At 44.5% G+C, this 24,997-nt stretch overlaps 1 protein-coding gene and 2 long non-coding RNA genes across 6 annotated transcripts in view; 2 read left to right on the forward strand and 1 right to left on the reverse strand.

The window, feature by feature from the left end:
- The window catches only part of LOC127906784 (uncharacterized), a 95,984-nt gene that overhangs the window by 50,213 nt on the left and 20,774 nt on the right, over window positions 1–24,997 (forward strand). The window lies entirely within an intron of this gene.
- nhsl2 (NHS-like 2) overlaps window positions 1–24,997 on the reverse strand; it is a 148,026-nt gene that overhangs the window by 12,545 nt on the left and 110,484 nt on the right. For all 4 annotated transcript variants that reach the window (XM_052460011.1, XM_052460012.1, XM_052460013.1 and 1 more), the window contains exons 2-4: window positions 23,625–23,804; window positions 1,704–1,852; window positions 1,134–1,353 (exon numbers count right to left, since the gene is read on the reverse strand). In XM_052460011.1, the coding sequence (XP_052315971.1) occupies window positions 1,134–1,353; window positions 1,704–1,852; window positions 23,625–23,804 (549 nt within the window). The remainder of the gene's footprint in view (window positions 1–1,133; window positions 1,354–1,703; window positions 1,853–23,624; window positions 23,805–24,997) is intronic.
- Window positions 74–812, forward strand: LOC127906785 (uncharacterized). The gene is made up of 3 exons (XR_008062842.1): window positions 74–285; window positions 353–563; window positions 606–812. It is a non-coding gene; the product is annotated as an uncharacterized LOC127906785 (long non-coding RNA).

The following is a 24,997-nucleotide window of genomic DNA, read 5'->3' on the forward strand; positions in this document are numbered from 1 at the left end:
ACCAAATAGACAGGATAAACAATTCAGATTCTGTATGCAGTGATGCTTACATACGCACACTTACGCACCCCTAGGTGTGTTAGTAAGGTTAGGTGTGTTGGTAAGGTTAGGTGTGTTAGTAAGGTTAGGTGTGTTGGTAAGGTTAGGTGTGTTGGTAAGGTTAGGTGTGTTAGTAAGGTTAGGTGTGTTGGTAAGGTTAGGTGTGTTGGTAAGGTTAGGTGTGTTAGTAAGGTTAGGTGTGTTAGTAAGGTTAGGTGTGTTAGTAAGGTTAGGTGTGTTGGTAAGGTTAGGTGTGTTGGTTAGGTGTGTTAGTAAGGTTAGGTGTGTTAGTAAGGTTAGGTGTGTTAGTAAGGTTAGGTGTGTTGGTAAGGTTAGGTGTGTTGGTAAGGTTAGGTGTGTTGGTAAGGTTAGGTGTGTTGGTAAGGTTAGGTGTGTTAGTAAGGTTAGGTGTGTTGGTAAGGTTAGGTGTGTTGAGACTAGCTTGATAAGGGTAGGTGTGTTGGTAAGGTTAGGTGTGTTGGTAAGGTTAGGTGTGTTGGTAAGGTTAGGTGTGTTGGTAAGGTGTTTTGGTAAGGTTAGGTGTGTTGAGACTAGCTTGATAAGAGTAGGTGTGTTGGTAAGGTTAGGTGTGTTGGTAAGGTTAGGTGTGTTGGTAAGGTTAGGTGTGTTGAGACTAGCTTGATAAGGGTAGGTGTGTTGGTAAGGTTAGGTGTGTTGGTAAGGTTAGGTGTGTTGGTAAGGTTAGGTGTGTTGGTAAGGTTAGGTGTTTTGGTAAGGTTAGGTGTTTTGGTAAGGTTTGGTGTGATGGTAAGGTTAGGTGTGTTGAGACTAGCTTGGTAAGGTTAGGTGTGTTGAGTATTTTAGGTGGGAACCTGATTTCCACTTAGATGCACTGTATCCATGTGTGCTTTCTTCTGCACCCTCTCTCTCTCTCTCTCTCTCTCTCTCTCTCTCTCTCTCTCTCTCTCTCTCTCTCTCTCTCTCTCTCTCTCTCTCTCTCTCTCTCTCTCATCATCTCACCATTGCCCCAAAGGTAGCTTAAATAAAAGTAGTTAAATAAAGGTTCATTTTAAATCAAATCAAATGAAAAACACAAGCACACACCCACACACACACACTACCCACTCTCCTACCTGTGATGTCGAGGGATAGCAGATGAGCGGGGGTGCGTCGTCCCAGGTGCCAACGAGGTTTCTCGGCCACGGGGGGTCCCAGGGAGGTGCTGCTCCACCCCACTAGAGGGCGATCTGACCCACAGGGGGATGGGGAAGGAGAGGGGGACGGGTCTGTACCCCTACTGATATTTACTGAGGAGGTCTCATCCTCCTCACACACCTGCCCCTTAGACGCCGGCTGAAGAGGAGGAGGGAGGAGAGGGTATAGGTGATGGAGGAGGGGTGACAGGAAGGAAGGAGGTACACTTAGATTCCTAGACTGGAGAATATTTGTGTTGGGACTTTTCCGATTGACAACTCAAATTTTCTGTTTGAAATCAAGCTGTCAACTTCAAATCGTAGCAAGGGGAAAAAATGTATTTCCGTTATCAAACAACATGCTAGCATATCCAGACACATAGTCCCCAGCACCTAAAAATCAGCTGTAGAACATTTGTGCAATAAATACAACTTGTACAAGAACGAAATACAGGTCAGTAAAGGTAAGTTAAAGTACAAGTTAAACCAAATGAAGGTGTTAATATTTACCAGGAAGATGAATTCAGGTCTCTTGTTGTTGAGGGAGACAGGGGAGCGACTGAGGGTGGTGGACGTGTCGTCAGAACTCTGGGAGGAAGCTGTTGGGTGGCGGAACGTCTGGCCTGTTAGCTTGGTGTCATACAGCTGCTCTTCAAAGTCTGGTAGAAACGCGTCCACATACGTATGGTGTCAGACACACATCGTACCAGACACACACACACACACACACACACACACACACACACACACACACACACACACACACACACACACACACACACACACACACACACACACACACACACACACACACACACACACACACACACACAGAGACAGGTACACGCATGCACGCACACACACAGCAACAGATACGGGCACGCACATAAACACACACACATACACCTCATACAAGACACAACAACCTCAGAGTTAGTCAAGTTGCAGAACATCCATCCCATTGGCTGCTTCTTGAAGTCTGTTCGGAGCAGAACACTAGTTTGGCTTGGAGGAGTGGACACGAGAACAAAATGTGGAGCCCACCTCTTGCAATGAGTCTTTAGCACTCACTGATTCACTACTCTCCCGTTTCCCTCTATTTTTCTCACACTTTCTTTGGGAATGTTGCTCTCCACCAGCTGTCTCTACTTCCTCCTGCCTGTCTTTCTTTCTTTCTTTCTTGTCCCTTGTTGCTTCCTCACCGTCTTCCCCTGCTTCTCTCTCTGTCCTCCTCTCTCCTCCTGTTTCTCTAGAAGCTGCAGGACTCCACCTCAGGCCATTGTAAACATACTGATTACCATTCCACAACCCACCCCCCTCCCCTCAAAACACACCAAACACAACCCCCTAGCCATTCATTTCCCCCAAAACACACTCCTCCACTCCACTAAACGTCCACTCACCCCAGCAGCCCCATACCCCCCCCCCCCCCACACACACACACACGCAACCCCAAGCCCTGTCCCACCCCAAACTCCTTCTGACAGTATTTGGGGGTGGATTATTATGGATGCCTTCCTCCTGGTGTAGGGTTGCCTAGCAATGCCAGTCGCCTGGAGATAATGGAATACCACTTCAAATCAACAACAGCCCCCAGCAAATCCCCCATAACAGAAGAGGGAAGACCGGCCCACTGATTATAGTTAACCAACTTACTGGGAGCCTGTGGTTGCCACGTCTGGTTCTGGTGTGGCTATAACAACACAGATCTGGCAACTTGGCCATCTAACATCAAATGTAACATCCCCGGTTAACTTCGGACTATTCCAGGTGAACTGATCATAACCTTACAGTGACTGTGGAATGAATGTGAGTATAAGTAAGAATGTATTTATGACTTTCTCGATTTGCGTCACTTCACTTGTTTTTTTGCTGTATGTGCTGCAATGTCATGTAACCAAATCAAATGTTATTTGTCACATGCGCCGAATACACAGGTGTCGACCTGGCCATGAAATGCTTACTTTACAAGCCCTTAACCAACAATGCAGTTTTATGAAAAATAAGAGTTAAGAAAAAATATTTACTAGATAAAGTAAAAAATATAAGATCAACAATAAAATAATAATAAAGAGGCTATATACAGGGGGTACTGGTACAGAGTCAATGTGGAGGCTATATACAGGGGGTACCGGTACAGAGTCAATGTGGAGGCTATATACAGGGGGTACCGGTACAGAGTCAATGTGGAGGCTATATACAGGGGGTACCGGTACAGAGTCAATGTGGAGGCTATATACAGGGGGTACTGGTACAGAGTCAATGTGGAGGCTATATACAGGGGGTACCGGTACAGAGTCAATGTGGAGGCTATATACAGGGGGTACCGGTACAGAGTCAATGTGGAGGCTATATACAGGGGGTACTGGTACAGAGTCAATGTGGAGGCTATATACAGGGGGTACTGGTACAGAGTCAATGTGGAGGCTATATACAGGGGGTACCGGTACAGAGTCAATGTGGAGGCTATATACAGGGGGTACTGGTACAGAGTCAATGTGGAGGCTATATACAGGGGGTACCGGTACAGAGTCAATGTGGAGGCTATATACAGGGGGTACTGGTACAGAGTCAATGTGGAGGCTATATACAGGGGGTACCGGTACAGAGTCAATGTGGAGGCTATATACAGGGGGTACCGGTACAGAGTCAATGTGGAGGCTATATACAGGGGGTACCGGTACAGAGTCAATGTGGAGGCTATATACAGGGGATACCGGTCAATCCTGGGTAGCCATTTGATTAGCTGTTCAGCAGTCATATGGCTTGGGGGTAGAAGCTGTTCAGAAGCATTTTGGACCTAGACTTGGCAGGTAGTTTGCCCCCGGTGATGCGTTATGCAGAACGCACTACCCTCTGGAGAGCCTTAAGGCTGTGGGTGGAGCAGTTGCCGTACCAGGCTGTAATACAGCCCGACAGGACGCTCTCAATTGTGCATCTGTAAAGGTTTGTGAGTGTTTTCGGTGACAAGACACATTTCTTCAGCCTCCTGAGGTTGAAGAGGCGCTGTTGCGCCTTCTTCACCGCGCTGTCTGTGTGGGTGGCCCATTTCAGTTTGTCCGTGATGTGTACACCGAGGAACTTAAAACATTCCACCTTCTCCACTACTGTCCCGTCGATGTGGATCGTTGTTGGTAATCAAGCCTACCACTGTAGTGTCGTCTGCAAACTTGATTGAGTTGGAGGTGTACATGGCCACGCAGTCATGAGTGAATGGGGAGTACAGGAGAGGGCTGAGAACGCACCCTTGTGGGGGACCAGCGGGGTGGAGATGTTGTTTCCTACTCTCACCACCAGGGGGCGGCCCGTCAGAAAGTCCAGGACACAGTTGCACAGGACGGGGTCGAGACCCTGGTTTGGAGGGTACTATGGTGTTAAATGCTGAGCTGTAGTCGATGAACAGCATTCCTACAAAGGTATTCCTCTTGTCCAGATGGGATACGACAGTATGCAGTGTGATTGAGATTGCGCCGTTTGTTGGCCTTTTTCGGGGCGGTAAGCAAATTGGAGTGGGTCTAGGGTATCAGATAGGGAGGAGGTGATATGATCCTTGACTAGTCTCTCAAAGCACTTCATGATGACAGAAGTGAGTGCTACGGGGCGATAGTTGTTTAGCTTAGTTACCGTAGCTTTCTTGGGAACAGGAACAATGGTGGCCTTCTTGAAGCATGTGGGCACAGCAAACTTGGATAGGGATTGATTAAATATGTCCGTAAACACACCAGCCAGCTGGTCTGTGCATGCTCTGAGGACGCGGCTCGGTATGCCATCTGGGAGCCTTGTGAGGGTTAACACATTTAAATGTTTTACTCACATTGGCCATGGTGAAGGAGAGCCCACAGGTTTTGGTAGCGGACCATGACAGTGGCACTGTATTGTCCTCAAAGCGAGCAAAGAAGTTGTTTAATTTGTCTGGGAGCAAGACGTCGGTGTCCGCGACAGGGCTGGTTTTCTTTTTGTGGTCCGTGATTGACTGTAGACCCTACCACATACGTCTCGTGTTTGAGCAGTTGAATTGCAACTCTACTTTGTCTCTATACTGACGCTTAGCTTGTATGATTGCCTTGTGGAGGGAATAGCTACACTGTTTGTATTCGGTCATGTTTCCGGTCGCCTTGCCATGCTTAAAAGCAGTGGTTTGCATTTTCAGTTTTGCGCGAATGTTGCCATCAATCCACCGTTTCTGGTTAGGGAAGGTTTTAATTAGTCACCGTGGGTACAACATCACCGATACACTTGCTAATAAACTCGCTCACCGAGTCAGCGTATACATCAATGTTGTTGTCTGAGGCTATCTGGAACATATCCGGGTCCACCTGATCGAAGCAATCTTGAAGCGTGGAATCCGATTGGTCAGACCAGCGTTGAACAGACCTGAGCACGGACGTTTCCTGTTTTAGTCTCTGTCTATAGGCAGGGAGCAACAACATGGAGTCATGGTCAGATTTGCCGAAAGGAGGGCAGGGGAGGGCTTTGTATGCATCGCGGAAGTTAGAGTAGCAATGATCCAGAATGCTGCCAGCTTGAGTCGCGCATTCGATATGTTGATAAAATTTAGGGCTTTCCTCTGACACTGCCTGGTATAGAAATCCTGGATGGCAGGGAGCTTGGCCCCAGTGATTTTCTGGGCTGTACACACTAGAGGTCGATCGATTATGATTTTTCAACGCCGATACCGATACCAATTATTGGAGGACCAAAGAAAGCCGATACCGATTAATCTGACGATTTTTTAAATTCATTTGTAATAATTGTAAGTCGCTCTGGATAAGAGCGTCTGCTAAATGACTTAAATGTAAATGTAAATGTAATAATGACAATTACAACAATACTGAATGAACACTTATTTTAACTTAATATAATACATCAATAAAAATCAATTTAGCATCAAATAAATAATGAAACCTGTTCAATTTGGTTTAAATAATGCAAAAACAATGTGTTGGAGAAGAAAGTAAAAGTGCAATATGTGCCATGTAAAAAAGCTAACGTTTAAGTTCCTTGCTCAGAACATGAGAACATATGAAAGCTGGTGGTTCCTTTTAACATGAGACTTCAATATTCCAAAGTAAGAGGTATTAGGTTGTAGCTAATATAGTATTTATAGGACTATTTCTCTCTATACCATTTGTATTTCATATACCTTTGACTATTGGATGTTCTTATAGGCACTTTAGTATTGCCAGTGTAACAGTATAGCTTCCGTCCCTCTCCTCGCCCCTACCCGGGCTCGAACCAGGAACACATTGACAACAGCCACCCTCAAAGCATCGTTACCCATCGCTCCACAACTACTCCAGGTCTCAGAGCGCGTGACGTTTGAAACGCTATTAGCGCACACCCCGCTAACTAGCTAGCAGATTCACATCGGTTACACCAGCCTAATCTCGGGAATTGATAGGCTTGAAGTCATAAACAGCTCAATGCTTGAAGCACAGCGAAGAGCTGATGGCAAACACACGAAAGTCCTGTTTGAATGAATGCTTACGAGCCTGCTGCCGCCTACCACTGCTTAGTCAGACTGCTCTATCAAATATCAAATCCTAGACTTAATTACAACATAATAACACACAGAAATACGAGCCTTAGGTCATTAATATGGTCGAATCTGGAAACTATAATTTTGAAAACAAAACGTTTATTCTTTCAGTGAAATACGGAACCGTTATGTATTTTAATGTATTTCACGGGTGGCATCCCTAAATCTAAATACTGCTGTTACATTGCACAACCTTCAATGTTATGTCATAATTACGTAAAATTCTGGCAAATTAGTTCACAACGAGCCAAGCGGCCCAAACTGTTGCATATACCCTGACTCCTCGTGCAATGAACTCAAGAGAAGTGACACAATTTCAACTGGGTAATATTGCCTGCTAACCTGGAATTATTTTAGCTAAATATGCAGGTTTAAAAAAATATATATATATACTTCCTTTAAGAAAGGCATTGGTGTTTATGGTTAGGTACATTCGTGCAACGATTGTGCTTTTTTCGCAAATGCGCTTTTGGTACATCATCCCCCGTTTGGCAAAGTTGGCCGTATTTGTTAGGAAAAATAGTCTTCACACAGTTCGAAATGAGCCAGGCGGCCCAAACTGCTGCATATACCCTGACTCTGTTGCAAGAGAAGTGACACAATTTACCTCGTTAAAAGTAATTCATGTTAGCAGGCAATATTAACTAAATAAGCAGGTTTAAAAATATATACTTGTGTATTGATTTTAAGAAAGGCATTGATGTTTATGGTTAGGTACACGTTGGAGCAACGACAGTCCTTTTTCGCGAATGCCCACCACATCGATTATGTGCAACGCAGGACACGCTAGATAAACTAGTAATATCATGTGTACTACCATGTGTAGTTAAATAGTGATTATGATTGATTGATTGATTGATTGTTTTTTATAAGATAAGTTTAATGCTAGCTAGCAACTTACCTTTGCTTCATACTGCATTCGCGTAATGTGGAGTGCAATGAGAGGCAGGTGGTTAGAGCTTTGGACTAGTTAACTGTAAGTTTGCAAGATTGAATCCCCGAGCTGTCAAGGTAAAAAACCCACTGCTCCTAGGCCGTCATTGAAAATAAAACTGTGTTCTTATCTGACTTACCTAGTTAAATAAAGGTGTAAAAACATATACAATGCTCTAAAAAATAAAGGGAACACTTAAACAACACAATGTAAATCCAAGTCAATCACACTTCTGTGAAATCAAACTGTCCATTTAGGAAGCAACACTGATTGACAATAAATTTCACATGCTGTTGTGCAAATGGAATAGACAACAGGTGGAAATTATAGGCAATTAGCAAGACATCCCCAATAAAGGAGTGGTTCTGCAGGTGGTGACCACAGACCACTTCTCAGTTCCTATGCTTCCTGGCTGATGTTTTGGTCACTTTTGAATGCTGGCGGTGCTTTCACTCTAGTGGTAGCATGAGACGGAGTCTACAACCCACACAAGAGGCTCAGGTAGTGCAGCTCATCCAGGATGGCACATCAATGCGAGCTGTGGCAAGAAGGTTTGCTGTGTCTGTCAGCATAGTGTCCAGAGCATGGAGGCGCTACCAGAAGACAGGCCAGTACATCAGAAGACGTGGAGGAGGCCGTAGGAAGGCAACAACCCAGCAGCAGGACCGCTACCTCCGCCTTTGTGCAAAAAGGAGCAAGAGGAATACTGCCAGAGCCCTGCAAAATGACCTCCAGCAGGCCACAAATGTGCATGTGTCTGCTCAAACGGTCAGAAACAGACTCCATGAGGGTGGTATGAGGGTCCGAGGTATGAGGTGGGGGTTGTGCTTACAGCCCAACACCGTGCAGGACGTTTGGCATTTGCCAGAGAACATCAAGATTGGCAAATTCGCCACTGGCGCACTGTGCTCTTCACAGATGAAAGCAGGTTCACATTGAGCACATGTGACAGATGTGACAGAGTCTGGATATGCCGTGGAGAACGTTCTGCTGCCTGCAACATCCTCCAGCATGACCGGTTTGGCGGTGGGTCAGTCATGGTGTGGGTGGCATTTCTTTGGGGGGCCGCACAGCCCTCCATGTGCTCGCCAGAGGTAGCCTGACTGCCATTAGGTACCGAGATGAGATCCTCAGACCCCTTGTGAGACCATATGCTGGTGCGGTTGGCTCTGGGTTCCTCCTAATGCAAGACAATGCTAGACCTCATGTGGCTGGAGTGTGTCAGCAGTTCCTGCAAGAGGAAGGCATTGATGCTATGGACTGGCCCGCCCGTTCCTCAGACCAAAATCCAATTGAGCACATCTGGGACATCATGCCTCGCGCCATCCATCAACGCCACGTTGCACCACAGACTGTCCAGGAGTTCGCGGATGCTTTAGTCCAGGTCTGTGAAGAGATCCCTCAGGAGACCATCCGCCACCTCATCAGGAGCATGCCCAGGCATTGTAGGGAGGTCATACAGGCACGTGGAGGCCACACACACTATTGAGCCTCATTTTGACTCGTTTTAAGGACATTGCATCAACGTTGAATCAGCCTGTAGTGTGGTTTTCCACTTTAATTTTGAGTGTGACTCCAAATTCAGACCTCTATGAGTTGATACATTTGATTTCCATTGATCATTTTTGTGTGATTTTGTTGTCAGCACATTCAACTATGTAAAGAAAAAAGTATTCAATAACAATATTTCATTCATTCATTCTAGGATGTGTTATTTTAGTGTTCCCTTTATTTTTTTGAGCAGTGTATATTAAAAAAACGGCCAAATCTGTGTCCAAAATACCGATTTACGATTGTTATGAAAACTTGAAATCGGCCCTAATTAATCGGCAATTCTGATTAATCGGTCGACCACTAGTACACACTACCCTCTGTAGCACCTTGCGATCGGAGGCTGAGCAGTTGCCATACCAGGCAGTGATGGAACCAGTCAGGATGCTCTTGATGGTGCAGCTGTTGAGGATCTGAGGACCCATGCTAAATCTCTTCAGTCTCCTGAGGGGGAATAGGCGTTGTCGTGGTGTGTCTTGGTGTGTTTGGACCATGATAGTTTGTTGGTGAAGTGGACACCAAGGAACTTGAAACTCTCAACCTGCTTCACTACAGCCCCGTCACTGAGAAATGGAATGTGCTTGGGCCTCCGTTTCCTGTAGTCCACGATCATCTCCTTTGTTTTGATCACGTTGAGGGAGAGGTTGTTATCCTGGTACCGCACTTCCAGGTCTCTGACCTCATCCCTATAGGCTGTCTCATTGTTGTCGGTGGTAGGCCTGATCACCGACGACACCGTTGTGTCATCTGCAAACTTAATGATGGCGCTGGAGTCGTGCTTGGCCACGCTGTCATGGGTGAAAGGGAGTAGTGTGCGTCAGGGGGGCACTAGGCACGCACCACTGAGGGACCCACATGTTGAGGATCAGTGTGGCAGATGTGTTGTTGCCTACTCTTAGCACCTGGGTGTGGCCCGTCAGGATGTCCAGGATACAGTTGCAGAGGGAGGTGTTTAGTCCCAGGGTCCTTAGCTTAGTGATGAGCTTTGAGGGTACTATGGTGTTGAACGCTGAGCTGTAGGCAATGAATAGCATTCTCACATAGGTGTTCCTTTTGTTCAGGTGGGAAAGGGCAGTGTTGAGTGCAATAGAAATTACGCCATCTGTGGATCTGTTGGGGCTGTATGCAAATTGGAGTGGGTCTAGGGTTTCTGGGATGATAGTGTTGATGTGAGCCATGATCAGCCTTTCAAACCACTTCATGGCTACAGACATGAGTGCTACGAGTCAGTTGCAGCCACTATGGTGGTCTGCTTGAAACATGTAGGTTACAGGCTCGGCCAGGGACAGGTTGAAAACGTCAGTGAAGACACTTGCCAGTTGGTCAACGCATGCTCGGTGGTCACGTCCTGGTAAACTGTCTGTTGACCTGTTTAAAGGTCTTACTCACATCAGCTACGGCGAGGGTGATAACACAGTCGCCTGGAACAGCTGGTGCTCTCAGGCATTCTTCAGTGTTGCTTGCCTTGAAGCGCGCATAGAAGTAATTTAGTTTGTCTGGTAGGCTTGTGTCACTGGGTAGCTTACGCCTGGGCTTCCGTAATAGTTTGCAAGCTCTGCCACATCCGACAAGCATCAAAGACAGTGTAGTAGGATTCAATCTTAGTCCTGTATTTATGCCTTGTCTGTTTGATGGTTCGTCTGAGGGCATATCAGGATTTCTTATAAACGTCCGGGTTAGAGTCCCACTCCTTGAAAGTGGCAGCTCTACCCTTTAGCTCAGTGCCGATGTTGCCTGTAATCCATGGCTTCTGGTTGGGGTATGTACGTACTTTCACTGTGGGGACAACGTCATCGATGCACTTATTGATGAAACTGGTGACTGATGTGGTATACTCCTCAATGCCATGATGCCAATGATGAGTCACTGAACATATTTCTAGCAAAACAGTCCTGTAGCTTAGCATTTGCGTCATCCGACCACTTCCGTATTGACCGAGTCACTGGTAATTCCTACTTTAGTTATTGCTTTTAAGCTGGAATCAGAAGGATAGAATCATGGTCAGACTTACCAAATGCATGGCGAGGGAGAGCTTTGCATTCGTCTCTGTGTGTGGAGTAAATGTGGTCTAGAAAATGTTTTCTTCTCTTTTTACACTCTGGTAGAAATTAGGTAAAACTAATTTAAGTTTCCATGCATTAAAGTCTCCGGCCACTAGGAGCACCACCTCTGGATGAGCATTTTCCTGATTGCTTATGGCTTTATACAACTCGTTGAGTGCGGTTGAGCATCGGTTTGTGGTGGTAAATAGACAGCTACGAAAAATACAGATGAAAACTCTCTTGGTAAATAGTGGGGTCTACAGCTTCTGATAAGATGCTCTACCTAAGGTGAGCAAAACCTGGAAACTTCCTTAATATTTGACTTAGTGCACCAGCTGTTATTGACAAATAGACACAGATCCCTTGTCTTACCAGAGGCAGCTGATCTGTCTTGCCAATGCACAGAAAAACCAGCCAACTGTATATTATCTATGTCGTCGTTCAGCCACAACTCAGTGAAACATAAGATATTACAGTTTTTAATGTCCCGTTGGTAGAATCCAGTTTATTCTCCAATGATGCACGTTGGCCAATAGGACGGATGGTAGAGGCGGGTTACCCACTCGCCAACAAATTCTCACAAGGCACCCGGACCTGCGTCCCCTGTATCTGCGTCTTCTCTTCAAGTGAATGACAGGGATTTGGGCCTGGTCGGGTATACGGAGTAAATCCTTCGCGTCCGACTCGTAAAATAAAACAAATATTTGTCCAGTTCGAGGTGAGTTATCTCTGTTAAGATATCCAGAAGCTCTTTTCAGTCATAAGAGACGGTGGCAGAAATATGTACAAAATAAGTTACAAATAACGTGAAAAAACCCACACAAAATAGCAGAATTAATTAGGAGCCCGTAAAACAGTAGCCATCTCCACGTGCGCCATTACACTCACTTCTCAAATCTAGCCTGTGTGCCGGTCTGTTTATGTTGTAGATATGTGCTAATGGAGTATGGGCCTGAGGGCACACATTTAGTGTGTTGAGAATTCTGTAATGAATGTATTGTAATGTATTTAATATTGTAGAACTGTCTTAATTTTGCCTTGGCTGCAGCTAATGGGGATCCATAAGAAATACAAATACAAAATGTTACGATGTCAATTCCTGGTCACCTCACCAAGGCAAATTCTGGGTATGTGTGTGTAAATGTAATTGGCAAATAAAGGGGCTTCTGATTGCATGGCAAAAAATATTTGGCTTGACAATGAGCAATTGATTTGGCAAGAGTACAAACAGATCTGGGATCAGGCTACAATAAATCTGCTTTGTGGTGCAAAAATCAAAAACCAAAATCCATGCCAGTGATTCTTTAATGTATTAGTCTAGCTATTGGGAGTAGAAGAAGCTGTCCTCATCTATCAGACTGCAGTCTCAGTCTTTCAACATCACAAAACACAAAAGAGTGCCTCTTCTCATCCAAGGCTGCTCTTAATGTGAGTTGACACAAGCAGCAAAAAGGTACAGACAAGTATGCCACTGTAAATGGAGGAATTAATTAATCATGATATAGAAATAACAGAATAAGAGTTTTTATATAATGATGGTATTGCAGGGAACACAGATAACTATAGGTGAGTATTATATGCCAGATAATATATATATGTCTTTTGAAAAATATATTTTAAAATAATTTCATCTCAATTAGATGCAGTGGTGTAAAGTACTTAAGTAAAACTAGTTTAAAAGTACAACTTAAGCTGTTTTTGGGGGTATCTGTACTTTACAATTTATATTTTTGACAACTTTTACATCACGACATTCCTTAACAAAATATTGTACTTTCAACTCCATTAATTTTCCTTGACACCCAAAAGTACTCGTTACGCTTTGAATGCTTAGCAGGACAGGAAAATAGTCAAATTCATGCCCTTATAAACCAAACATCCCTGGTCCCTGGTGATCTGGCAGATTCACTAAACACGCATGCTTTGTTTGTAAATTATGTCTAAATGTTGGAGTGTGCCCATGGCTTTCCGTAACTTAAAAAAAACAAGTAAACGGTGCCATCTGGTTTGCTTAACATAAGGAATTTGAAATGAATTATACTTTTACATTTGATCCTTATGTACACTGCTCAAAAAATTAAGGGAACACTAAAATAACACATCCTAGATCTGAATGAATGAAATATTCTTATTAAATACTTTTTCTTTACATAGTTGAATGTGCTGACAACAAAATCACACAAAAATTAGGATCTGAGGATCTCATCACGGTACCTAATGGCAGTCAGGCTACCTCTGGCAAGCACATGGAGGGCTGTGCGGATCCCAAAGAAATGCCACCCCACACCATGACTGACCCACCGCCCCAAACCGGTCATGCTGGAGGATGTTGCAGGCAGCAGAACGTTCTCCACGGCGTCTCCAGACTCTGTCACATCTGTCACATGTGCTCAGTGTGAACCTGCTTTCATCTGTGAAGAGCACAGGGCGCCAGTGGCGAATTTGCCAATCTTGGTGTTCTCTGGCAAATGCCAAACGTCCTGCATGGTGTTGGGCTGTAAGCACAACCCCCACCTGTGGACGTCGGGCCCTCATACCACCCTCATGGAGTCTGTTTCTGACTGTTTGAGCAGACACATGCACATTTGTGGCCTGCTGGAGGTCATTTTGCAGGGCTCTGGCAGTGTTCCCCCTGCTCCTCCTTGCATGCGGTCCTGCTGCTGGGTTGTTGCCCTCCTACGGCCTCCTCAACGTCTCCTGATGTACTGGCCTGTCTCCTGGTAGCGCCTCCATGCTCTTGACACTACGCTGACAGACACAGCAAACCTTCTTGCCACAGCTCGCATTGATGTGCCATCCTGCATGAGCTGCATTACCTGAGCCACTTGTGTGGGTTGTAAGACTTAGTGAATTAGTTGGATTCAAGGACAGCAACTCTCTCTCCAGACATGATTGAGCAGCTTAACACTGACTCCATCTCAAATGGCACCCTATTCCCTCTACGGTGCACTACTTTTGACCAGGACCCATAGGGCTACAGTAAGCTGCTTGTCGACTGTAACACCAGTGTTGCACTAGTCTATGCACCCTTATGTTATACTAGGGAAATTGTGTTTCCTTAACTCTGGCTGACAGTGAATACTTGTGAAGAGAAGAATCAACAACCTCTGCATGATGAAAACAGTTGCTTTGTGAGAATATTTTAGAGTTCACAGCTAGATATTGTTATGCAAATGATAGCTGAAAAGTACCAGTGGTCTGGCTTTGGCCCCAAGTGAGAGCAGTGTCAATAAATCAATCAATCAATCAATCACATGTATTTATAAAGCCCTTTTTACATTAGCAGGTGTCACAAAGTGCTATACAGAAACCCAGCCTAAAACCCCAAACAGAAGGCAATGCAGATGTAGAAGCACGGTGACTAGGAAAAACTCCCTAGAAAGGCAGGAACCTAGGAAGAAACCAAGAGAGGAACCAGGCTCTGAGTGGTGGCCAGTCCTCTTCTGGCTGTGCCGGGTGTAGATTAAAAGAGTTCATGGCCATTTAAGGCCAGATTGGTCTTCAAGATGTTCAAACGTTCATAGATGACCAGCAGGGTCAAATAATAATAATCATAGTGGTTGTAGAGGGTGCAACAGGTCAGTACCTCAGGCGTAAATGATGACGCAGTGGGACACGGGTGCCAGCTTGCATAGATGGAAAAGTCTGAGCCTTTTGGGAAAAACATGGAGGTAAATCCTGTATGGAAATGTGTCAATATATTTAGAGAATTAAAAGCATTAAAAGCTATAAGATTGACGCTAAAACATGCTAATGCTAAATCCAGAGCAAGTACGATCTTGCTACAATGGAAAGGACAAAACTTGTCTATTTGTGGAAAAATCACCCAGGATGTACTCTTTAGTCATATCACAGTTGACCTATTTGCTTATGGTTTTGCCTACACCTAGTGACCTGCTTTTTAAATTATATGAACAACAAATATTCAATTTTATTTGGAATGGCAAGCCTGTAAAAATTAAAAGGGCCTATTTATATAACGAATATGAATTCAGAGGGCAGAAATGATTAAAAATTAAAGCCTTAGACCTCTCACTAAAGGCTGCAGTCATACAAAAGTTATACTTAAATCCAAAATGGTTCTCTAGTAAATTGGTAGGAATGTCTCACACCATGTTCAAGAATGGCCTTTTCCCCTTTATTCAGATTGCAACTGCTCACTTTTGGTTGTTTGAAAAGGAAATAATCTCCACAATATTGCTATTTTTTAAACAAGCCTTAGAAAGTTGGTTGCAATTTCTGTTGGTTGCAATTTCAGAACAAATAATACAACCAATATGGTGGTGAAACTCAAATATACTAATTGATTAAAAATATGTATTTTTCGAAAAAATAACATATATATAATCTTAGTGAATGATATCATGGTCACACATGCAGCTAACATAGACATATGGAAATGTCTGTTCTACCCAAAATGACAAGCAACTAATTGCAGCATTACCACAAAAATGAAAGAGGCAATTAGAAGGGGGAAAAGTAAGGAACTTGTCTGTCGGCCCTGCATTAAAGAACATAAATGGTTAAAGAAAATTGTGATAAATAAAAACATATATCAATTTCACTTGGACCAAAAAAGGTACAAAAATGGACAGCTGTGCCATATAAATTGCAAAATAGTTGGGAAGAGATGTTTGATGTACCCATTCCATGGCACATGGTTTATGAATTGACACGCAAAACAACGCCGGATTCAAAATTCAAATTTTCCAATTTAAATCACTATACAAAATTGTAATAAAGGAGTGGTTCTGCAGGTGGCAACCACATGCTTCCTGGCTGATGTTTTGGTCACTTTTGAATGCTGGCGGTGCTTTCACTCTAGTGGTAGCATGAGACGGAGTCTACAACCCACACAAGTGGCTCTGGTAGTGCAGCTCATCCAGGATGGAACATCAATGCGAGCTGTGGCAAGAAGGTTTGCTGTGTCTGTCAGCGTAGTGTCCAGAGCATGGAGGCGCTACCAGGAGACAAGCCAGTACATCAGGAGACGTGGAGGAGGCTGTAGGAGGGCAACAACCCAGCAGCAGGACCGCTACCTCCGCCTTTGTGCTTACAGCCCAACACCATGCAGGACGTTTGGCATTTGCCAGAGAACACCAAGATTGGCAAATTCGCCACTGGCACCCTGTGCTCTTCACAGATGAAAGCAGGTTCACACTGAGCAAGTGACAGACGTGACAGAGTCTGGAGACGCCATGGAGAACGTTCTGCTGCCTGCAACATCCTCCAGCATGACCGGTTTGGCGGTGGGTCAGTCATGGTGTGGGGTGGCATTTCTTTGGGGGGCTGCACAGCCCTCCATGTGCTCGCCAGAGGTAGCCTGACTTCCATTAGGTACCGAGATGAGATCCTCAGACCCCTTGTGAGAGCATATGCTGGTGCAGTTGGCCCTGGGTTCCTCCTAATGCAAGACAATGCTAGACCTCATGTGACTGGAGTGTGTCAGCAGTTCCTGCAAGAGGAAGTCATTGATGCTTTGGACTGGCCTGCCCGTTCCCCAGACCTGAATCCAATTGAGCACATCTGGGACATCATGTCTCGCTCCATCCACCAACGCCACGTTGCACCACAGACTGTCCAGGAGTTGGCGGATACTTTAGTCCAGGTCTGGGAGGAGATCCCTCAGGAGACCATCCGCCACCTCATCAGGAGCATGCCCAGGCGTTGTAGGGAGGTCATACAGGCACGTGGAGGCCACACACACTACTGAGCCTCATTTTGACTTGTTTTAAGGACATTATATCAATGTTGGTTCAGCCTGTAGTGTGGTTTTCCACTTTAATTTTGAGTGTGACTCCAAATCCAGACCCCCATAGGTTGATAAATTTGATTTCCATTGATACATTTTGTGTGATTTTGTTGTCAGCACATTCAACTATGTAAAGAAAAAAGTATTTAATAAGAATATTTCATTCATTCAGATCTCGGATGTGTTATTTTAGTGTTCCATTTATTTTTTTGAGCAGTGTATAGATATATGGGGGATACAATCTTCCCAGCTCTGCAGATTTTGCTGTGAGGAGGCAGAGTCATTAGATCATTTGTTTTGGTATTGTCCATATGTAGCTCATTTTTGGTCACAGGTCCAGGAGTGGCTGAAGAATTGGAACATTTGCCTAGAACTAATGCTGCAGACAGCATTACTGGGTGATTTGAAACGCCATAGTCAATCAATCAATAATATTATAATTATTTTAGAAAAAAATGTTGTGTATCTTTAATTTACAACCTGTAGAAGCTATGAGAATAGAAAGGTTCAGTACTTTTGTGAAGCATCACAGCACAGTTGAAAAATATATGACAAAAATAGAAATCCAAAATGGATGGTGTTGAGAGACAGATGGGAGGGGTTGAATGGCGCTGAAGGGTGGGACTAATAACAAGATAACCAATGTAAAACATACGGGGTCTGTAAAATGTATAGAGGTTCAGAAATGTTGTGAAATAGCACAGTTTCAAATAGAGATCAAACTGGATGGACATCAGAAATAGAGGAAGGACTAAAAAACAATATAGAACTATTATAAAATAGATTGTGCCTGTAAAATGTGTACAATATGTATAAACTGAAGGTAGAAGCCTACGTGTTATTGTTTATTAGTTTACTCCAGTAATAATAAAGGTATATTCTTTAAAAAGTATGTATATATGTATGAATGTTTATGTATGCATGTGTATGTACTGTATGTACATTATATGGATATATATATATATATTTTCCCAAAAAATATATGGGGGATTGGAAAGGATGCAGACAATTACATTGATGGAAGCAGCAAATCTTTCACACAATATTAAGTTGATCCACCCCTAACAAAATGCAGAGCAAGTAAAACTGAGATCTACATTAAGTGCAAAAGCCCAATTGGCTGCCCCAGGCTCATTTGTTATTGTTATTGTTTTGTTTATTAAACAGTGGAGAGAAGCTCCAGCATCAAGGGGAGAAAAGTAAGACGTCGTAGTAGACAGTCCGATGCTCTATCGCACTTGCAATGATGTGCAAATGCTGTTCAGCAAGGAAAAAAAGAGTGTCCATTGTAGTAACGTCTTTGGTATAATATCGCAAACAGACTTGGCAGTTTCACCACGAAGGATTCCAACTTAAAAGTAACAATACAACGAGTTGAAAATTGTGACTGGAGGTGTGCGATGGCACCCTATTCCCTATGTAGTGCACTACTTTTGACCAGGGCCCATAGGGAGCCAGTTGGGACGAAATGATATGCTTGCTACTGTTTGTTATGCCAGCAGAAGAATGCACAGTGATGCCGAAACGTTGGCGGTTTACCCAACAAATTAACGGGAGCTTGTATATAGAGTGTGCGACTCCATTTAATTTTACGCTAATAATACTCAACAGGAATCATTCAACTGAATACACAGAACACACACAGAATAATTTGCCAATTAGCTAGATGTCACGCAACTCAAGTTCAACTCACCGGATCGCATGCAGAGATAGAGGGAGGAGGATGGTGGGCAGAGAGACACATAGCTAGTCCATATGGTTACTGATAGTAGGGCGTACACTACAGTATAGTAAAGGGATAGGACATGGCTATTGGGGTCTATTGGCACTGGTTGGTGTGTGAAGGTATGCTAGACACTCCCACACACACACACAGCGATAATTAGGGCCAGTCCCCCTCCTCCTCCCTTCCATCATTAACCCCTTGTCCAGACAAGTCGCCCTCTCCTCTCATGCATCACTAAGTGTGTGTGTTTTGTTTGTATGCACTATATCTGTGTGTGTGTGTGTGTGTGTGTGTGTGTGTGTGTGTGTGTGTGTGTGTGTGTGTGTGTGTGTGTGTGTGTGTGTGTGTGTGTGTGTGTGTGTGTGTGTGTGTGTGTGCCCTTTCATACTCGGACCCAGCCACCCCTAACAAGACAAGCAACTGGGACCGGTTAAAAATGGGGTCACCCTTTCTTATCTCCCCAGCGAAGGAATGGGGGAGTACAGGAGGAACAATACCCCTCTTTCAGTCCAACGAGGTCGTCTGATAACGCACAGCCTGTCTATCCCTCTTCGGTCTCATTCTTTTCTTCTGTCCATCTCGGTGTGTCCATGTCCGCAATGGCACCATATTCCCTATGTAGTGCACTACTTTTGACCAGGGGGCTATGGGGAACCATATGGGTCCTGGTCAAATGTAGTGAATAGGGTGCCATTGGGGATGCAGATTCTGTCTCATTCCTCTGTACTCATGATTGAACATTGACAATCGATGATTAGCCTATTCTAAGAGGGCCTTAGGGTTGGTGGAAAGGCTATGGGTGGTTTTGTCCAGTTATGACTGTCAATTTGGAGTTGGTTGTGGCTAGTGCTCTATTTTCGTAACCAGATTAATGATTCCTTTCCCCTCGGTCTTTGTTGATGACATGAACGTGATCAGCGGTAAAAATGTAGGTAATATCTCCGCAATATTACTTACACTTTTCCACTCCTTCAAGGAATCAGACAGAGGGTTGACAAGGGAATGAGGAAAGGATACAAGGACAGAATGGGTGCAGGGAGCAAGGGGTCAAGGGGGTAAGAAAGGGAGCCATTTAACTGATTGGAATCAACTCCAGGTCCAACTAAGTGAGTGACAATCAGTGGTTTCATGTCAGATCAGTGATCATTTCAAGGAGTATTCGATCAGGGCCTTGAACACAAAACTCACAATCTCTATGCTTAAGTCCCAAATGACACCCTATTCCCTATGTACATGGCCCATAGGGTCCTGGTCAAAAGTAGTGCACTTCATAGGGGTGCCATTTAGGACACAGGCTATGTCTAGCACTGTCCCTATACAAGGACCACTACAGTGGTTGACAATCAGGCTTGTTTTAACAACAGTTCAATAGCCAGTATTGAACAGAGAGAATAGCAATAGATTATCTGTCTGTATAATGGGACTAATACAATTAACATCTAGCTCCTGAAGAGCTCAGGCCTGCACTGACAACACCTATTTCTGGTTGATAAATGACTATAAGGCTTCTAAACTAACACACACACACACACACACAATCAGTCAAAGGTTTGGACACACATACTCATTCAAGGGTTTTTCTTTATTTTTTTTTACTATTTTCTACATTGTAGAATAATAGTGAAGACATCAAAATGATGAAATAGACATATGGAATCATGTAGTAACCCAAAAGATGTTAAACAAATTCTTCAAAGTAGCCGCTCTTTGCCTTGATGACAGCTTTTCACAATCTTGGCATTCTCTCAACCAGCTTCACCTGGAATGCTTTTCCAGCAGTTTATATTTTATATTTGTGATTCTTCAAAGTAGCCACCCTTGATGACTTTGCATTCTCTCAAACAGCTTCATGAGGTAGTCACCTGGAATGCATTTCAATTAACAGGTGTGCCTTGTTAAATGTGTTTGAGCCAATCAATTATGTTGTGACAAGGTAGGGGTGGTATACAGAAGATATTTGATAAAAGAGCAAGTCCATATTATGGCAAGAATAGCTCAAATAAGCAGAGAGAAATGACAGTCCATCATTACTTAAAGACAATGAAGCTCAGTCAATCCGGAAAAAGTTTTTTCATGTGCAGTCACAAACAACATGATGAAACTGGCTCTCATGAGGACCGCCACAGGAAAGGAAGACCCAAAGTTACATCTGCTGCAGAGGATAAGTTCATTGGAGTTAACTGCACCTCAGAAATTGCAGCCCAAATAAATATTTCACAGAGTTCAATTAACAGACACATCAACTGTTCAGAGGAGACTGCATGAATCAGACCTTCATGGTCAAATTGTTACAAAGAAACCACTACTAAAGGACATCAGTAATAAGAAGAGACTTGCTTGGGCCCAGAAACATGAGCAATTGTCATTAGACCGGTGGAAATCTGTACTTTAGTCTAAGGAGTCCAAATTTGAGATTTCTGGTTCTAACTGCCGTGTAGGTGAACGGATGATCTCCGCATGTGTGATTCTCACGTGAAGCATGGAGGAGGAAGTGTGATGGTATGGGGGTGCTTTGCTGGTGACACTGTCAGTGATTTATTTAGAACTCAAGGCATCGATATGTCATCCATTCTGGTTTGCGCTTAGTGGGACTATCATTTGTTTTTCAATAGGACAATGACCCTGCACACATCCAGGCTGTGTAAGCAAGAAGGAGAGTGATGGAGAGCTGTATCAGATGACCTGGCCTCCACAATCACCTGACCTCAACCCAATTGAGATGGTTTGGGATGAGTTGGACCGCAGAGTGAAGGAAAAGCAGCCAAAAAGTGATCAGCATATGTGGGAACTCCTTCAAAACTGTTGGAAAAGCATTCCAGGTGAAGCTGGTTGAGAGAATGCCAAGATTGTGCAAAGCTGTCATCAAGGAAAAGGGCGGCTACTTTGAAGAATTTGTTTAACACTTTTTGGGTTACTACTGTACATGATTTCATGGGTTATTTTGTCATTTTGATATCTTCACTATTATTCTACAATGTACAAAATAGTAAAAATAAAGAAAAACCCTTGAATGAGTAGTTGTGTCCAAACCTTTGACTGATACTGTACACATAGACACACCGGGACCAAGTTCTAATTTAGGACCAAGAAGACAGACCATTAATCATGAGAACAGACCATTTAACCAGTCAAATAGTTACATGGTTCTAAAAGTTGAAATAGTGAACTTGACTTAACTTGTCAAGCAACAACGATACTAATAAAATTGTCACGAAAGTGCAAGCTCTGCATTTCCAGGCAAGATATAGTGAACTTGGCCTCCCGAGTTGCGCAGTGGTATATGGCACTGCATCGCAGGGCTTGAGGAGTCACTACAGATCCGGGTTCAATCCCAGGCTGTGTCACAACCGGCCGTGACCGGGAGTCCCATAGGGTGGCCCACAATTGGCCCAGCGTCGCCCGGGTTAGGGGAGGGTTTGGCCGGGGGGCTTTACTTGGCTCATCTAGCGACTCCTTGTGGCGGGCCAGGCACCTGCAGACTGACTTCGGTCATCAGTTGAACGGTGTTTTCTTTCGACACATTAGTGCGGCTGGCTTCCGGGATAAGCGGGCGGGTGTTAAGAAGCGCGGTTTGGCGTGTCTTGATTCAGAAGATGCACGACTCGACCTTCGCCTCTCCCGAGCCCGTCGGGGAGTTGCAGCGATGAGACAAGATTGCAATTGGGTATCACGAAATTGTGGAGTAAAAGGGGGTAAAATCCATCAAATTAGCTAATGCTAATTGATCATTGGATACGTTTAGTCCTGGCAGTCTCCTACATTTGTACTTATGTTAAGCCCATATTCTTCCCATAATCACCTGGCACTACCTTGTCAAGTCTGCACCTTTATGTTGTTCCTAATGTTCCCCTCTTGTCTTCCTTCCAGACCACCACCTCCGTCCTAATCCAACACATCCAATCCTTTCTCCAAGGCCTTTACAAACCCTAACTCCTGATCTCCATCCAAACCCTCTCTCCATGTGCCTTTTGGTGCGTTCCTGTGCTCAACTGTGTGTGTTATAAATACTCCTAAACCTGGATTCCTCATCTCCATCATTGCATTCTGACCGATGCGGTACAGTCAGCAACACACAGATGTGGAGAGAGGGAAATGAAACCGAGAGAGATTGAAAGAGAGAAGAGAGAACAAGAATGAGAGCGAGGGGAAGAGAGGGAAGGAAAAAGGAGGGAAATGCAACCTGATGATGCATTGGCAGTAAGCGTTCTTTCATTCATTCAGTTATTCATTCATCTGTTCATTCAGTTAAGGAAGAAGGGAAGGCTTAACCTACAGAGATAAATCTGCATCCCAAATGGCACCCTATTCCCTATATAGCGCCCTATGGTCTGGTCAAAAGTAGTGCACTGTATAGGGAATACGGTGCCATTTGGGATGCAACCATAACCTAAGCAGCCAATCTAAACCAGGGTAACTGATCACGCAGAAGGGCAGTCATGGGTTAGCATGAGGCAGAGTGAGAGGCAGAGAGAGAGAGAGAGAAGGGATGTGAGAGAGTGTGTGAAACAGAGAGAGAAGGTGAGGGAAAGAGAGAGCGAGAGTGAGGGAGAGAGGAACGCATAACCGGCATATTTGGTATAAACAGAGCAGCATATTTGGTATAAACAGAGAGGAGAACGGAATGGATTACTATAAAGATGGCAGCAAGGTCCCCTCACATCGACCTCCTCTCTCACACACACACCATCACATAAAAACACGGCAGCGGCATCTTTCATCACATAAACAGAGATTGTCACCCCTTGTCCTTCTCAATTCCCAACCTACATCCTCCACCCCACACACACACACACTCCCGACACACACAGACTCCCAACACACGCACACACTCCCAACACACACACACACACACACACACACCCACCCACCCAGGGTTAGTTACTGTACCTTGCAGCAGGCTCTGCAGGTTAAGCTGAGCCTCCTGATGGAGCTCCTGAACACAGTCCGGCCTGCTCCACGAGCCAAACACATTCACGCTCTGTTGCCATGGAGACCGGAAGTGGGCCGATGTCGCCGTCGACGACGAAGCCGCACTACGCTTCGACTCTGCGTCCAAGTTGGTGTTGGCTGGAGAGAGGGATGGAGAGAAGAGAGTGGTAGAGAGGGAGGAGAGAAGGAGGGATAGTAGATGGATAAAGAGGGTGGAGAAAGGAGTGGGAGAGGGAGGGTGGAGAGATGCAGGGGGAGATGGAGGGAGGAGAGGGGAGACAGTGGCAGTGAGAGAGAGAGGAGAGCGGTAGAGCAAGAGAACATAGAGAGAGAGAGGAGGGAGGTGGAAATACAGACAGAGATGGAGAGAGTGAGAGAAGAGAAGGCAGAGGGAAGGAGAGATACAGAGATTGAGATGCAAATACAGAGGGAGTGATGCAGAGCGACGGAGGGGGGAGGAGGGACATAGAGAGAGGGGGTGATAGATCATACGTAAATTACAAATTTATGACATTTGCATAACTAATACCCAGAGACTTGTGTTACATAATAGCTGGGTGTGAAGGGAGGGATTGTTACTAGAGAAAGGAAAGGAAGGTGTGTGTGTGTGTGTGTGTGTGTTGCAACAAGATATCACAGTCTGACTTCATCTCCGTATGTCCAGGGACAAAGGTCTATTTTTAACGAGTAAACTGACTTGATCGCCTCACTTTCTGTGACAAATGTGTTAAATGTAGGCACACAGAAATGACTCTAGGGTTAAATTTAGGCATGTAAATTTAGACTGGTGTTAAGTTAAAGGGATACTTTGAGATTTTGGCAATGAAGCCCTTTAACTCATGGATGCCATTTTTATCTCTCTGCATCTGGTATGAAGGAAGTTAGAGGTTGTTTCATGAGCCAATGCTAACTAGCGTCAGCGCAATGACTGGGAATCGAAGGTATCTGCTAGCAAGCTTGCAGTTACCTTAGACTTCCAGTCATTGCGCTACCTCTAGTTAGTAATTGTGCTAAAGCTAGTTAGCAACCTCCTTCAAACTGCACGAAGAGACATAAAAATGGTATCTATGAGTTCATTTGACTCTGGGGACGGAGATAAAGGGCTTAATTGGCAAAATCCTGAAGTATCCCTTTAAGGGTTAAGGTTTGGATAGGGTTAAAACTTTAGGCATTGATTCCAACTGGGCTTGATATATCACTGTGGTTTGATGGCGGAGTGGACTCAGCTGCAAGTGCCAGCGCTGACTGTGGGTTCAATCCCAGTGAGGGGCACTCATTTTTTTAGGTTGTTTTTGCCCCTAGTAACTGGTTTTGACAGTGTCTTCCAACAT

The sequence above is a fragment of the Oncorhynchus keta genome, chromosome 13, assembly GCF_023373465.1.
Source record: "Oncorhynchus keta strain PuntledgeMale-10-30-2019 chromosome 13, Oket_V2, whole genome shotgun sequence".
Lineage (NCBI taxonomy): Eukaryota > Metazoa > Chordata > Actinopteri > Salmoniformes > Salmonidae > Oncorhynchus > Oncorhynchus keta.